The following is a 16,352-nucleotide window of genomic DNA, read 5'->3' on the forward strand; positions in this document are numbered from 1 at the left end:
GTGTGTGTGTGTGTGTGTGTGTGTGTGTGTGTGTGTGTGTGTGTGTGTGTGTGTGTGTGTGTGTGTGTGTGTGTATGTGTGTGTGTGTGTGTGTGTGCGTGCTTTTGTGTGTTGGCTCCTGAATGAATCAGGCAAATGAAGGGGAAAACCATTACAGAGCTATGTCAGCCTGTCTCACACTCACACACTCATGAACATTAACACACATCGATGTAAAATCCTGAGCAAAAAAAAAAAAAAGGGAAAAATGAAAAATGCTGCAAAGTTAACCCACTTCTATCTTTTATGCCTTTTGTTCATTTTCCCTATCAGAAGGTATTCCTTTTACATGTATCAGCGAGAACAGGATGAAACACACAGCATTGTCACAATACGTCATTAGCAAGTTGGCAAACAGAGTTTGAAATATGTCTGCATCACATCACAGAAGGAGACAGCAACCGAAACACATCAGCATATGAGCAGTTTCTGTGTCCAGCCTTTTGGATTCAGAGTCTGAGTGATTTAGCATCAGCACCAGTGTATTTTACATCACTGACCAGAGGCTGTTTCCATACACCTTTCTGCACTCTTCACAAGCATAACATTTATTATGATTTCTCTCAGAGCTAGAATAAAAAATGCATGTGAAATCATGCAAGTTTTAGGTGGACTTTCTTTCACCCAGCAAACTATGTATCACCTCCAAGCAGGAGCTGCATGTATGTTGAGTAAGACATGCAGTTGTGTGCATACATCCTGCAACCCTTTAAAAATACTGGATCATTATGAAGATAAGGGCATGCATAAGACTGATCATACAGGTCTGTTACAACCAGTACAACTTTTTTTTTTACCTGCATTAGGGTGTATTTTTATTATTATGTATACAAATAAAAGACCATCAGAGTGGCGCTCAAAATAGCCAAAGAAACAGGACATGACTTACAGTCTGTAAAAGCTGAACCATCTGTCCTTGGGGTACTGAAAAGACAAGAAAAAACAGTGGGAATAACAATAGATAAATAAAAGCTGTACATTTGTTCATTTAGGGTTGGTTTCAGTCAAATTGGTGGATGCAGGAAAGTGTAATTTTCCACTGTGGATCCTCAGGCTCTGTTTATGGAAAATGCTGGTGGTTGAGTGCTTCACTAAAGAATAGATTAATATATGGATGTAGTCCCTGTGATGTCACCTATTTGTTTCTTAAACAGAGTTTTGAAGCCTATAGTCAACAGCAGCCATATTTGAAAAGTTTAACTCAAATAAAGTTTTGAATTGAGTTTGGTTGAAGCAGAGAGGCTGACATTAAGACAAATCCATTGTTTACTCCAAAAATACAGACTATAAAAGAAAAATTACAATTGGTTTTAACAAAGGTTGCACAATGTTTTTGTTGTTGTATTTTTTTTTTACATAGTCTTAAAATACCTGTCATGTTCTGTAAAGCTCAATTGTGTAACCCTGAAACAGTAAAAAAAACATGATCTTTTTTTTTTTTTAATTAATTTACTTTCTGCAGATGTTTTTATCTCTTTCTCTGAAAGTTACAGTGTTTTTCAAACTGCAACAAACTATTGTAACAAGTGGACCTATTAAAGTAAATGAAAGCAACTTGTAAAGGTTTGTTCAGTAGTGTTGTATACTGGGGATAATAAATAATGATAAAATACTCATTTTATCGGGTTGACAACTTGTAATATCTTTAGATCTGGTATTTTTTTCCATCTTTACAAATCTGAACAGAATTAACTCAAACCAAAAAATCATACAAAGACAATTTGACCCATGTTTGATTTCTCTGTAGTAACTCTAAAGACAGAGATTATCTGAAAACTTGCTAAGGTACTGATTTGAAAAGCACATCAGACTCCTCACTGAGCCACCTTATATTCTCCCTATTAACCTGTCACTGAACTCAACCACTGCTCACTGCTGGCTCTTTTTGCACAAAACTCACTTCAGCCTCCATCTTTACAACATTGGGACAACACACAGATTGTTTGATGCATGTGCTTCATTTACCATTTTACTGCAGCATTATTGCTCCCAGGCACACTCAGAGAGAAATTCCTCAGTCAGACTGTGCTTTGTATTTGTCATTTGTCACAATAAACAGTCAAAGTAATGACATCTCTTACAGTGCTGTGGTAATGTTGTTGAAAATATGTGCATGCTGCAGTAAATCTGAGAGTCTCTTGACATTCATTTAATTCATTCCTTCTTTTAAATGCATAAATTACCATCAGCAGCAGCCTCATGTCAATTTGGAAAATTTAAAGGACCGCTTAGGAGAGCTTAATTATACAGAACAGAGAGGCTGAAAAAAAGCTTAAGACAATGTAGACTCTCATCACCTTCTTTTATGCTACTACAGAAGATTTTTATCACCCTTTTGAGTGATTTACTTCTTTTAAAGGCTTCTAATGTTTTGAGACTATTGCAGGGTAGTAGCTAAAGGGAGTGGCTTTTCGGGCACTTTCCCCTTAAAATGTAATTTTCCCTTCTTAGTAGTTTTTGTTATTGTTGCATGGGCAGCTACTGCTGCTCTGCACTGATAGGTTTAATCGCATGGTCAGAAGAAAACCTCACTGTTCTTTATCAATACACCTCCAGAAAACAAATATATCACACTTAATACATTTTTATTTGCCACTATACTCAAACGATACTGTTTACAATTACTTCTCACTCAAAAACAGGCCCATTATAGATGCGTACAATGTTTTTCCAGTTTTTGATGTGACAAGGTGAATACCCAGACCTGTGTCCAATACATCACATGCACTGTCGTCTGTATAATAAATGCTTTTGTCAGTGACACAACTTAACTCTGTTTCTGATACAGAGTTTTGATGCCTTTCATCACGGGGGCCATATTTTAAAAAGCTGAACCCAACCTAGCTTAGTTCAATTTGGATGAGGCAAAGAAGCGGCCCTTTAGCTTCTTTGTACACAGCGACAGCATGCCCGCCTGTCAGTCAAATCAGACATGCCCTTAAAAAGACCAAAAACTGTCAGTTTAGTAGATTCGAAAAAATAAAAGCTGGAAAAAAATTCCCCCAAAGTTTTATGCCAGTAGAGAAATAAGAAAAAATGCGACCTTTAGCGCTTCACCAAAGCTTCCAGTTTTCAGACCAAGGTTGTGACCAGGTCAGAAAGTAGGAGCCAAACAGCAAATCTGCAAGAGTTGCGTGGCAAATGAATATCTGTTTCCCTCTCCAATGATGAGTTCCCTCTCATTTATGTAGTCTTTTTAGGTCTTTGAAAACATCTAACATTTTGACAACAGGCTAGGCTCTGCTCATCTTGACTGTTTGCTCTTGTAGTTGAGTGAATTATGATCTGGCATCAAAGTGGAGTGTTGTTTAACCGGTTGTTTGGATGTTGTTTTGGTGCCTGACTTTCTGTCCTGTCTGTACTGCTCTTACTGCTCAAATTGATACAATGATTCTCCGTCATCCATTAAATATAGAAGTCCAGGGTAACAGTTCTTGAGGGCTCTGATCTATCAGCCATGAAGGAGCTTAGATGGACTGGCTAATGAACTGTGCTATTAAGGGAAGACAGAGAAATACCAAAAAGCCTTAGATGAAGACATGAAGACAGATTACGGGAGGAAATGGTCAGGGTAAACAATGTTTTAGCAATATGTGTTTTGGCCTACCTTTTGTATTTAAAGCAGCACCTTTTCTTTTTTTGGTGCCGGACTTGGAACAAGTAACTTTTTATGTGAGTGCTTGAAGAATAGAGCTCAAAAGAAGCCAGAGTTGTGTTTTTTATGATATGGATGCTATGAAGAGGACCTGCTTTAACTGCACTCTCTCGCCACCTTGTGGCCCAGAGTGTCCGCACAATGTCATAATTATTTTTAGTGAGGCGTGTGTTTGTTTTGGAATTGAATGGAGATTGGATCAAAACAAATTTTCTTTGTTCAAGACAACTTTTTACTGGATGCAACACGCCGAGGTAATGGACTTAACGGTACAGTAATGTAGCGCAATGGTTTGAAACGTGACATCAAGCTAACGATTTAGCAGCCGGCTATATGTTAGCAACATCAGTAGCCCGGGACTCCAACGTATCTGTAGGCTAACGTTACAAGTAAACACTGTCAACTTGTATGTAGTTTAATAGCCGTTTATATTTGGCACAGCTGGCAGCCCAGTGCTCTAAGACATGTCCGTAAGGTGTAACATTAGTAAATCCTGATTATCACAAACAAATTAGCCCCTGTGTTATAGAGTAATACTATAAACTGTATATAGAGTGGACAGCGTGGCTCCACCAGTTCCCATTGTACGATTTTGAAGCCAAAATACTCCTGTCACAGGTGCAGCCATTGGTAGCAGTTGTGCAGCCAGAGCCTGCGCAGTAGAGGCTGTGAGGGAATCTGAGTGCCAGATGACAAAAATAATAATTTTTTTTTTCTTTCGAGAGTCCAATAACTTCTTGACTCTACCTATGACATATTTTATAATGCTGAAAAAAATACACAAGAATAGCAGCTGTCAATTATCATTCAATGTGACGTAAAACCTTGTTTTTAACCTCTTATAACAAATAAAAACAAAACTTTTCAGAAAAAAAGAGGACTTGAAAACAAGGTAGCCAAATGATATCTTAAAATAATTACAACAATCGGACGTGAGAAACATTTCTACTAGGTGTACTAATTTTTTAAAGTTTGACCACAGCCCTGGAATGACTGGAGAGCCGGATTTATTGACCTATACTGCAGCCAGTCACCAGGGGGTGCACTTTTTTTGGCAGCCTTTTTGAGCCAAGCAGGATGACCTCACTTGATAGGCAAGTGTGATACAGCCTGAGCTAAAGGCTGGCTGTATCACTCTAGGGTTAAGCTTTCTTTTGCTCTGCTGTCCTTTTTTCTGTCTGACAGTTGGGCTCTAGTGTCCACCATCACTTCAAAGTTAGTCACAGAAATTGTTTTGTAGCGGAGAAAAGCACAGATCTCTGTGTTTTATCACTTCTCACTACTAAACTTTGTCAGCCAGTGTGGTGTTGTCATAGAGACCAAGACATGCCGTGGATCAATGCCATCTGGGACGACCCGTCCTGGAAGCTAAGATGTAGCAATTTAAAATATCCTATATCCAGCAACAATGGCGCTGATAATCTCATTTTAAAGTGTGGATTACGATCAGGCATTTAGCCAGAAGGGAGACTTTTTCAAGATCTTTTTCAAACTCCTCACAGCCCCTTTGAATATGCACACAAGTGAATCACCTTTGTTTGATACATTCAAGATGGTTAACTACGTTTGCTTTCTCAGCCACCCCACCTTAGTCTGTTCCTTGGTTTGGACACCCCATTCATTAGTGTGGACATGGGCCTGGGCACACTGTAAACTGACCACAAAATATACCTCAATGAAGAATTATGAGAGATTTGTGCTCAAAGCACAAAAACAGCTACACTAAGCTGTGTGGGCAGTGACCAGAGACATTATTTTCTGAGGCTTTTTATCCTCTGGTATTGGTGTATCTGTGGGCAAAATATAAGGAAACTGTAGTTAGATTTCTAAATTAGTAAACATTAAGACTGATCCATATTACAGTCATAGCGTTTTAAGTTCAACAAGTGTTTGACAAGACAGAGCTCTTGTTCTTCATAAAGATTTGTATCCCTCCTAAACTCTGTGAGATAATAAGCTACACAGAAGGTTATACAAGACACTGAATCTAAAAACAGAAAGACTTTTGTGATTGAGCCTGTGTCTCCCCTGCAGCTTTATGTACCCTGCTAGCTAAGACCCGGCAGTGTAAGCAGGTCTTCAATCTGCAGATGATGGCGGAAAAACTAAAATGCCAGCAGGAGCCAGAGAAAACTTCTCATCCAGATAAAGTAACACACTGTAACTAACGCAAGAGGTTTCGCTTCTGCCTATGACACAGTAAAAGAGAGAGCCAGGGAGAGAGTGAGGCAGCAACAGAAAGAGAGGAGGAGAGATGAGAGGGACAGAAGCTCTGCTGCAGAACACACCTCATCTCCATTTTAGCTGGAGGGAGAGAGAGAGAGACGGGGAGAGAAAGATCCAGTCTTTGCAAATTTGCTCTTCAGCTCCAGTGCCAGAGAGGGAAGCACTGGGGAAGTGATATTTCAGGAATCTTAAGAGATTCACAAATGAGAGGCTAGGAAGGACGCCATAGGGGGGAGAAACAGGCCGGTATGTGAAGCATCTGAAAAGAAAGACTGACAGCAAATGAAGACAAAAAGAAGGGACGGACAGGGACGCAGTTGGAGCTTCAGCTGGGGTAAGAAACCTGAAATGTTTTCATGGGATTTTTTCTCTAACAGGAGATTGCCGCACTCACACAGACCTGCAGTCACCAGCACACACATGCCGCTGTAGATGCAGGCAAATTCATTCGGATGAAAGCACCATTGATGAAAGGTGTTGGCAGCAGGTGTGTGTGAGTGTGTTACAAATAGAGGAGGTCAGGGGTTTCATTCGGCAGGGGGTGAAAAATGATTCAGAACTTTGTGTGTATGTTTGTCGGTATGCATGCTGGCTCACATCCAGCTGCTGAGCAATGTGCCTATTTTCAAGGTTTCAATTCATTGCTTTTATTATTATACACATGACCTGCATCGAGCCTCCCTTTCTCTGTCAAACATCTCTGTATAAATCCCCCTCCATATTCCGCCCTGTTGCAGTGTCTTTCCGTCTCATAGCTACACAGCACAAACAAACCTTATGCAACAGAGCACTTCATGCATTCATGTATTTATACTTTGAGACCATTTCTCCCCTCAATCTATTTTCAAAACCCTTGTTTGAAAATTCTATCCTTCAGCTTCAGTTGGCTCTTGCTTTCTTTAATTGGTACAATCACAGTCAAATGAAGCCAAGGAGAAAGTATCCTCGACTTTGAATGAAACAGATCTTTAATTTCTGTCCCTCCAGCTCCACAGGGCCCTGAAAACTCCCCGATAGTTCCCTTTTAGAGTATAAAGACCGTAATGTGATCTCATAGTACCTAAGTAAATTGTTCAAGTGGCATTAAAGATTTAATGGCACAAACCATCAAGCAATGGGTGTTTCTGATGGATATTTTGTTTCTTACAAATACAATTTCTTTTTTTTTTTAAAGGAAGTGAATGTAAATGAAAGAGTGTGTTCTAGTTATCTTTACAGGTTTGTGTTCGAGTATTCTGTCAACCTGCTTGCTGCAAACTTTAAGTGTCTGTAGAACTTTATGTGTCATACAATTTCAATATTATCTTGATCGCACACATGCTGAATTTACACATAATTCCTAACCCATTAATAACCAGAAATAGTGCCTGACAAGGTTTTTTGAACTTAGATTATTTTCAATTTTAGATCTTTATTCCAAAATGAGTTGCAGTCTTGGGCTGAGGGTCCCAAACTTATCTCTAGACCCCCAAAATGATGGCATCAGAGGCTGGTGACCTCCACTGTCACTGTTATTGGGTCACCGAAAGTTTTATACTGGATTTCGTAATTTAGCTGGTCAGAAAATTAGCCTAACCATGTGTACATTTTGCTGTGTTCCCTGTGCTGCTTTTATACACCTAGATACCTGAGAGAAAACCGTTTTCATGTTTGGTGTTAAAGTTGGGAAGATGAAGAAGATCAACCTGTTTGGTAGGATATAAATGAAACCGATAGTTACATTTTAAAAAGGCTAAAATTAATCAAGAGCTATAGGAAAATTGAAAAGATCAATGACAAATCTGGCACATTTACATGATTCAATACAATAAACAGTGGCAGACTGAGCAGAGATTTGCTGGTTTAGTTGATCAAATAATCACTGTGGGTCTGGAGTGCAAATCAAATGCTGTGTCTAAGCTGTGGTTCAGCCACCCACTATTCATTCACAAGTGGCCATCATGCTCTACCACTCAAATGTAAACAAGCACAGATGACAGCAACTTGTAGCATGTCATGGCTTTGATTCAGACAATGCAGGTAAAGTTGTAGATAGAGAACTGGCCATTTTACTAACCATTTAACCAGAGAGATGTGTATCCAGCACAGGGATGTGGACTTAAACCTGTCAGGGGGACCAAAGACTGGTGGAGCTAGCTCTGCTGATGTTAGCCACATGCAGCAAACCAGTATGACAATTTTTACCCACAGACTGTGATTCTGAGTTTAGCTGTGTTTAACTAATTGTGCTCGCAATTGGCTGTCTTTAGTGGGTTTCTTTAGGAAACCCTAGGAAGAGAAAGTTAGTCAAAATTGAAATTAATGTTCAAAAAGATTGGAAATAAACTGATTTAGATTATCTTTGGACTGTTTGTTTCAAATTTAATCCCATGTACCACCAAACAAAAGAATCATGGGTGATACTCTTATCCTGCTGAGCTTTCACCAACTAACATGCATCTGCAACTGCAACTGTGTGTTGGAACTAAGCAGATGGGAGGTTGTTGAGGGAATTTATTAGAAGTGCAATGATAAAATTATTTTGACCAAAGCTGAGAAAACAGTAATATTTAATCGAAAGAAATTGCTCACTGGTTGTTGTGCATTCATACTACACTCAAAGGGATTGAGTGTGAGTCATATTGAGTCAGGGGGAGTATTAATGGCCACTGAGAGCAAAACTGTTTTCTATTTATCCACAGCACAAGTTGATTCTAGAGAGCAGGAAGGAGACAGTATTATGAAAGTAGCCAGTGAGTCATACAGATCTATTATCCCTTTCTTTTTTAAATAGTTCAAATTACAGGTTGGCACAAGTTTTCTGAATGCATGCCAAAGTACAAGGTTCTGCTTTACAGAGACCATGCATGCAAAACTCAGACTTTGTGAAAACAAATTACCAAAGCATGAAAATTAAATGATGGATTAAATATTAAGCAGGATGTGGAAAGGGAAGAGATTTTAGATGAAGGTGAAGAGCTGATGGTGGAGCTTGAATAAGTGAGACTCGTTCTTGTGTTTTTACAGTTAAAGCTTTGAGCTTAAATAACATCAACAGTCAGCACTCACAGAGTCACAGGAACACTCTTTGCACTAAACAACATGCTGTTTGACTGCTCCGAAGAGCTGGCCTCTTTTCAATAACCGTGCTTAATTAAATCTGTGAATTTGTTCTCCTTCTTGTTTGCGGAAAAAAACTTGGCAAACGCCTCGCCACACTTTCTCCTCTTTTGCTAGCAGATGCCAAGCCTGCAGAGTTGCACAGTACTTCCTGTTAGTCATGTTGACTGCGGATGTCAGTTGCTGATGAAGAGTCTAATCACACCAGCTGCCAGGACAGAAAAACTTCATCTCATGACTACTTGATCATTTAGTACTGTAGAAGTAGTTAAAGAAAAGAAGTACTGAAGGACGATATATAGTTTGACGAGATGAAAAAATGTAGTATGATTATAAATAATAACAATAATAATAATAATAATAATAATAATAATAATAATAATAATAATAATAAAAGAATGATACATGAGTGGCTCCCTGATGTACGATTTGGTGACAGAGCTGTTGTGTCACCAGTGATCCTGTCATACACTGATCTGATCAAAATAAGTTGAAAAATAAATATCCGAACACTGAGACAGAGTGAGGTTTGAATATTTGTTTCCATAGCAACTATGCAGTAAGCCCTGCACAGCTTATCAGCAGTTGGGTAATACCAACATCTCATAAAAAATGGATTTTAGCATTTTTATCATTTTACCAGGGTATCAAAAAGCTAAATTTGGAAGGCAAAGAACAATTAATCGAATCTCTCCCAATGACTGTTTAGTAGCAAACCTTAGTGAAAATGACACAAAATATCCATCTATCAGTCTTGGCATGATGGCTAGCTGCTTTAAAGTATGTAGGCCCCTTTCTTATAAAGTCAAAACCAAAACCATCCTGACCTGAATAGCCCTCCAAATGAGTGCAGGATTTCTGATATGACATAATCAGCAGACCCCTTCAGATTATGAGGTGTGGCCTCCTTGGATTGGATGTGGGGATCTAGCAGATCACACAGATGCTCAAATGTATTAAGATTTGGGGAATTTGGGGGTCAAGTCTAAACTGACATGTTGCTCCAGGCCACCTCCTCCCACTGCTTTGGGGTCCAGTTCTGTTGATCATGTGAATATTGTAGGTGCTTTTGGTGATGGGCAGAGGTCGGCATGAACACACACTGCCTGGTCTGCATCTTCTCAGCCTTATACATAAAAAGCATTAAGCTCTGACATCTTTCTGTCAGAACCAGCATTAGCTTTTACATCAGTGTGAGCTCCAATAGATTTTTAGCATCAAAATATTAATTTTAACTAAATATCTAAGAAAATGGAAAATAGGTTCACCTTGGAGCTACCTTGAAGAGAACTAACTGGAAGGATGGATAGACTAGGGCTGCACGATTATCGCAATCGCAATCGCAATGTCAGCACATGCAATTCAGATTTTTCTCCATGATAACCAAGCAAGTCTGTAGACTCATCATGACACAACTTTTTTTATTAAATCGCAAGCACAATCGCAATCGCAATATTGTCCACCTAATTGCTGATCGCACCTTTTCCCCAAATCGTGCAGCACTACCATAGACTACATGATATGTTGGTCATCCACTTGTTTCTAATGTGAGGGTTTTAAGTCTGTCAACAACAGGGGCCATATTGAAAATGCTGAACTCAACCTGGCTTTGTTAGAGTTTGGATGAGGCAAGGAGCCGTATGCCTCTTCACAGACAGCTTTTCAAAAATAACAAGTTCCTCAAAAATCAATCCCCCGCACAGCGTGCGCTGATAGAAAGATGAGCTTTTCAGGTCCTAAGCCATTTTTTGAACGAGGCAGTAAACATATTTATTTTTACTATAAAAGCAGCTGTTTTTGCTTGGTGTGTTTTTGTTTCCTATTTCTGTAACCAGCTCCAAGTGGACTCTTGAAAAACTGTAGTTTTTTAGCCCTTCCACATGGGCTTGATATTTTAAGAATGGACGTTGCTGCTTAGTCATGACGAGCTGCCCCCAAGTGGCCAAAAGACCAATTCAGGCTGTTTTATGAAAAGTAACCCATAAATCTTGAATTTTTGATGCTTGTTTTTCTGATGCATTCAATCTCTCCCTGTTGGATCATTTCACAGCTGGACAGTTCATTAATCGGGTGATCCCGTTTGTGCCAAGTGTCCACAATGTATTAATGTCAGACGGCTGTGAATACAGAGCAGAAATGTCAGTTGGGCTGAATGGGAGAACCTGCCAAATGCTGTTAATGTATTTCTGATGTAAGTGGTGCTTGTGTCTCACACTGCTGTGTGCTTGTGTGTTGAAGTGACTGTGTGTGTGTATGTGTTACAGAGAAAAAGCGAGAGAGAGCGCAGCCACATTCACAAAGTCTTTTCCATAATAGCCTTAAGTACAGAACGCTGATAACATAAAAGATCCTTGGGGTCTTTTTAACTGTTACATAATAAATAACATTTGTGGGCCGCTGTGTTCTAAAAGGCTGTGTATCTGAAGTACTGAAATTAAATATTAAAGATCCACAATTTCATCACTCCTGAATATTTACCTTCTTCTGCTGGCTGAAAAAAACACCAGTGATTACAGCTGAGCACTCTTATAGCACTGGTTTTCCTCCTGAAATGTATCCGTTACCAAGGATTTCTCTTTCTCTCATTTTATATTTCACTTTGTCAGCGCAATACTTTCTCTAATACACCGTGTGACTTCTGTTGCTTTTCAAACCTGGTTTAGAGAAGTGGCTAATGAGGTATGATTCTGTGAAACGTGACAGTATTGAGGTGACCATAAGGAGAATGCAGTCTTTGTGTTCTTTCATCCCACTGACCCTCTTTCTTTTCTTGTGTTTCTGACAGAACAGTGAGTCGCCATGCTGCAAACAACAAATCCTGCACCTGTGGCCAGGATATAAGATCAATGGTGTGACAACAAAGAGCTGTTATTGAGCTGAAGCTGTTGCTAGTCCCTGTTCTACCACTGCAATCAAAGTTACGTACAAAAACACTCTTCATAAAGGAAAGACCTCATCTTAAAAGGAAGCATAGACAATTTTGTTTGTTGTGTTTGATGCTGCTGTAACAAGTTCACAGGAGAACAGATGCAATACGATATTTGCATGGCATCAAAACAACATTGGGGCGTAAACTAGCACTCATTTTTTTCAAATGATTCATCCAAAGTAATCATAATCTCCCCTCATCAGAATCAGCTTGGTGACCTGTTTGGATCATGAGGCCAACTCTGATACTTCTGCACACACAGTGTCTCCTCTGTGTGCTCACTGGGTTAAGTGTGCCAGCTTTTGTTGCAGGCTCACTACCACATGCACTACCATGGCATGTCTCCTGCCCAGTCAGGTGTGTGTGTCAGATCAAGCCATGGTTCTCCCCTGATTCTGTCTACCATGAAGCTCCCACTGTGGACTGCAACGACCTGCTGATGACCAAGCTTCCTATACCCATACCCACCAACACACACACCCTGCGTCTGCAGAGTAACCTTCTGTCTGAAATCGACACTGCGGTGCTGCACAGACTTCCAAACCTCACGGACCTTGACCTTTCTCAGAATCGTTTCAGTCGTGTCAGGACAATAACTAAGAGCTCCCTGCTGCCCTCCCTGCTTTCTTTACATCTGGAGGAGAACCATCTCAGCCATCTCCCTGATGCCTCCTTTTCCTCACTGCCAAATTTGCAGGAGCTCTTTCTCAGCCACAACAACTTACATTCAATAGCACCTGAAGCATTTAGAGGACTTGACTCCCTGCTGCGTCTTCATATCAACAACAACAGACTCACCACGATTAACCCTCAGTGGTTTAAAGCTTTGCCTCATCTGGAAGTTCTTATGCTTGGGGGAAACCCTGTTGAGGCCCTCCCTGAGCAAGGCTTCCAGGCCCTGAAGTCCCTGCGGAGTCTTGTCCTTGGTGGTATGGGTCTGAGAGGTTTGGTGGAAAAGGCTCTAGAAGGGTTAGAGGGCTTAGAGAGCCTTTCTTTCTATGACAACAAGCTTACAAAAGTCCCCACTCAGGCCCTGAATAGAGTGCCAGGGCTGAAGTTTCTGGACCTTAATAAGAACCGCATCAAACTGATTGAGACAGGAGACTTCAGAGACATGGTGCACTTGAAAGAGCTCGGCCTTAACAACATGGACGAGCTGGTGTCCATTGAGAGAGGGGCCTTAGAGAACCTGCCAGAACTCACCAAACTTGAGATCACCAACAACCCACGACTTTCGTACATTCATCCACAAGCTTTCCTTCAGCTCAGCAGGCTGGAGAGTCTGATGCTTAATTCAAACTCTCTGAGCGCTCTTCACCAGCACATCGTGCTCTCGCTACCAAGTCTTCAGGAGGTCAGCTTACACTCAAACCCACTGCGATGTGACTGCCTATTCCACTGGGCCGCTGAAGAAGCCACCCACTCTCACACTGAAGAAACACAAACACCTCGGATGGTGCGTTTCATCCAACCTCAGGCCACCCTGTGCTCTGAGCCCCCTGAGCTGCGAGCTCGCAGGGTTCGAGAGGTCTCCTCAAGGGAAATGTCCGGCTCATGCCTGCCCATGATCCCCTCAAGCTCCCTTCCTTCCTACGTTGGGGTCAGAGAAGGAGGGAAGCTGGTCTTGCACTGTCGGGCTCTTGCAGACCCACAGCCTAAACTGTATTGGGTGACCCCCTCTGGACTCAAACTTGGTCCTGTACCAAGTAGTGCATCCAGAGGTCCACCAGTTCTTGATCCCTGCCACAGAATGACAGTCCCTGAGGGATCCAACGAGACCACCACCTCCAGTGTCTCAACTAAACACACTCCAGCTCAAACTCACAGTCACTGTAACCCCTCCAAACATTACCGGCTACTGCCTGAGGGGACTCTGGAGATGAACAAAGTGACCCTTGGGGAGGCTGGGCTGTACACCTGTATAGCTGAAAATGTACTGGGCGCAGACACACGCAGTGTGACGGTTGGTGTGCATAGCAGAGAAAAGAAAAGAAAGAAAGGAGTGGCTGTAGACATTAAAGGATATCAGTCAGTCAGAGTAGATGCAGGGTTTGAGGTGAGAGAGGTTGGGCAACATTACGCTATTCTCTCCTGGCAGAGCGGACACAACCTCCCATCAACTCGTTTATCGTGGCAAGCCATATACTCAAATGCACACACACCCACTTATACCACGCGTATCCTGGCCGGTACACAGAGCTTCAACCTGACCCACCTGCAAGCAGAAACATTTTACAGAGTGTGTCTACATTTAGGGATCAGTGAGGGGGACAAGCATGCCAGCAGGAGATCTAGAGAGAGCAGAAAGCCTCAGTGTGTTTCATTCAGAACAAAAGATGTGCCCGAGCCCCAGCCCAGCCTGCACATTAGCCCTGAGCTGACCTCCACAGCAGTCACACTCTTACTCCTTGCACTCATACTGATGCTGCTGGCAGGCCAGGGCTGGGACGCAGAGCCCGGGGAGGTGGCAGGAAAGCATCACATCACCATTCTTCAGGAAATCAAGAGTCCCAAGGCTTCAATAATCAATCAAAAAGAGAGCAATGAAACTCCACCTAAACAGAGTCAGAAATGTGAATTGAATCAGGACTGCTGAGACGTTTCTTCAAATACAGACACAACCACACCATAAAAATGTGAAAGACATACACTTTGTGAATCACGGCAAGAAGAGAGGAGTCATAGCTCAGAGCAGTGGTGCAGAAAGAGATTTGTATTTATTTTATATACCGTATAAAGTATATATTGACATTGTTTCTGTGTAAAGATGTATTGTACAGATTGCCTAAACCCTAAACAGGGAAATAAAACTGGACAATCACACTCCTGGAACACAGTGAGTAAACCCAGTAGAAACAAACGGATGTGAGTAGTTCATGATCACTGAACTGGAACTAAAGAAAACCTGCTTCAATCCAGGGACTGATATTCACAGAGGACAGCGGATCAGGCCTCCAGGGTATTTTTTCATCTTTCATGCCTCTACATGGCACAGACTTTCTTCAAGCAGACTGAATGAAGTTCCTGCATTGATGTTAACAACCTTTTTGCTTAGCTTTCAGTATCTTGGACCAGGTTGTCAACATTGCGGTACATATTACAGTATATTCATCCAAATGTCCTGCCTAAAGTCCCACTTCCATCTTTCAGCATAAAAGTGATCTTAAAGTGATTGTGTTAAATTCTATTTTGAGCTATTATACAATAAACTCTTTTTAGTTTACACAATTTCTACTCTTTATTGTTTTTCTTGCTTCAACCAAGTTTTAGTACAGAAAAAACATAATAATTATATAAATGGGTCAAATCAATAAATGGGTCTTTCTGAAATGTACATTTTCACTGAAATATCTTGTATTTTTTTCTTTTTCCAAATAATCTGAATATTAAGACATAAACTTAACAGAAAGGACTGCATATTTCCCCATCTTAGAATGTTTTATTCTTGAATTATAAACACGCTCAATATGTTTTTTTTTCTTTTGCTATCTTTGGTGAAATGATTCAAAGCTTTCTTGATAGAATAGTTATATAATTTTTAAATGATAGCATGATGTCTTTTAGATGAAACTACACTTAACATGATTGATATGCATATTTATAACTAAAAGTCAAAATAATCTTAATTGTTGGACCCTTTGATACCACTGTCATAGTCCAGTAACAAATGGCCAGACAGGAGCTGGCAGTGACAGCTTGACAGTCACTCCTTTTACCTCACATGACTCAATGTATGCGTGCTAGTATATGAACTGTAAGCTAAGGGGAAAGACTTTCAGCTAACTTTTCAGACACATTGTTTCTTCATTATTATTATTATTTTGTCTTCGAGGATAGTTTGGTCCTTAAAACTGTTTTGTAAACGTGAGAGGACTGACAGAAAACTTAGGGACAGTTGTAAATTACTTCTTACTTTATAATTAATGTATACCTTTAAGTTTTTAGTGAATGTAGGACAACAGCTCAAACTTGACCTTTTGAAAAAAAAAAAGAAAAAGAAAAATGTCATAATAAAAATGCATTTTATGCAGCTCAAGTTTTGCTGGGGACAGGGCTTGACATTAACACCGGCCAAACGGCCAAATGCGGGTGGATTTCGGCAGTGGCTGGTAACACCGCCGCTCCCACTGGCCTCTTTGGGGGGTTGAACTTTATCTCAAACAGAGCAGAGAGACAAGCAAAAAGATGACTCTGATGATGAAAGCTCTGAGGAACTTTAATTTACCTCTCCTTCATTGTCATTATCATGAAGAAAGAAATGATTTTCTGATTACAATCGTCAATAAATATTTAAGCAGACAGTGTCTCTTGCTGAGTTTTTATCAGTTCAATTAATCCCCTTTACCATTTATTATAAGCAATAACAAACTACTATTTTAATTACTATGTCTTAATAGACTGCAT

The 16,352-nt window shown here is 40.5% G+C and overlaps 2 protein-coding genes across 5 annotated transcripts in view; one reads left to right on the forward strand and one right to left on the reverse strand.

Annotated features, from left to right (window-relative positions):
* The window catches only part of LOC141794588 (lumican), a 64,884-nt gene that overhangs the window by 47,663 nt on the left and 869 nt on the right, over positions 1-16,352 (reverse strand). For all 3 annotated transcript variants that reach the window (XM_074674992.1, XM_074674988.1, XM_074674991.1), the window contains exon 2: positions 929-963. The gene's annotated coding sequence lies outside the window, so the exon portion shown is untranslated. The remainder of the gene's footprint in view (positions 1-928; positions 964-16,352) is intronic.
* On the forward strand, positions 5,865-15,176 carry lrrn2 (leucine rich repeat neuronal 2). 2 transcript variants are annotated; one of them, XM_074677281.1, is made up of 2 exons: positions 5,865-6,254; positions 11,805-15,176. In XM_074677281.1, exon 2 carries the CDS (start codon positions 12,178-12,180, stop codon positions 14,542-14,544), a length of 2,367 nt encoding a protein of 788 aa, XP_074533382.1. In that variant the 5' UTR covers positions 5,865-6,254; positions 11,805-12,177; the 3' UTR covers positions 14,545-15,176. The 2 variants fall into 2 exon arrangements, with proteins under 2 accessions (XP_074533382.1, XP_074533390.1); XM_074677289.1 differs by having other exon boundaries at positions 11,810-15,176.

Source organism: Halichoeres trimaculatus, unplaced genomic scaffold (assembly GCF_033239565.1).
Source record: "Halichoeres trimaculatus isolate MK-OKI-2021-1 unplaced genomic scaffold, fHalTri1.1 fHalTri1_scaffold_1, whole genome shotgun sequence".
In the NCBI taxonomy this organism is placed as follows: domain Eukaryota; kingdom Metazoa; phylum Chordata; class Actinopteri; order Labriformes; family Labridae; genus Halichoeres; species Halichoeres trimaculatus.

Excerpts from the sequence above, each read along its gene's own strand:
- lrrn2 (XM_074677281.1), top strand. The coding sequence starts at position 12,178 with ATGAGGCCAACTCTGATACTTCTGCACACACAGTGTCTCCTCTGTGTG.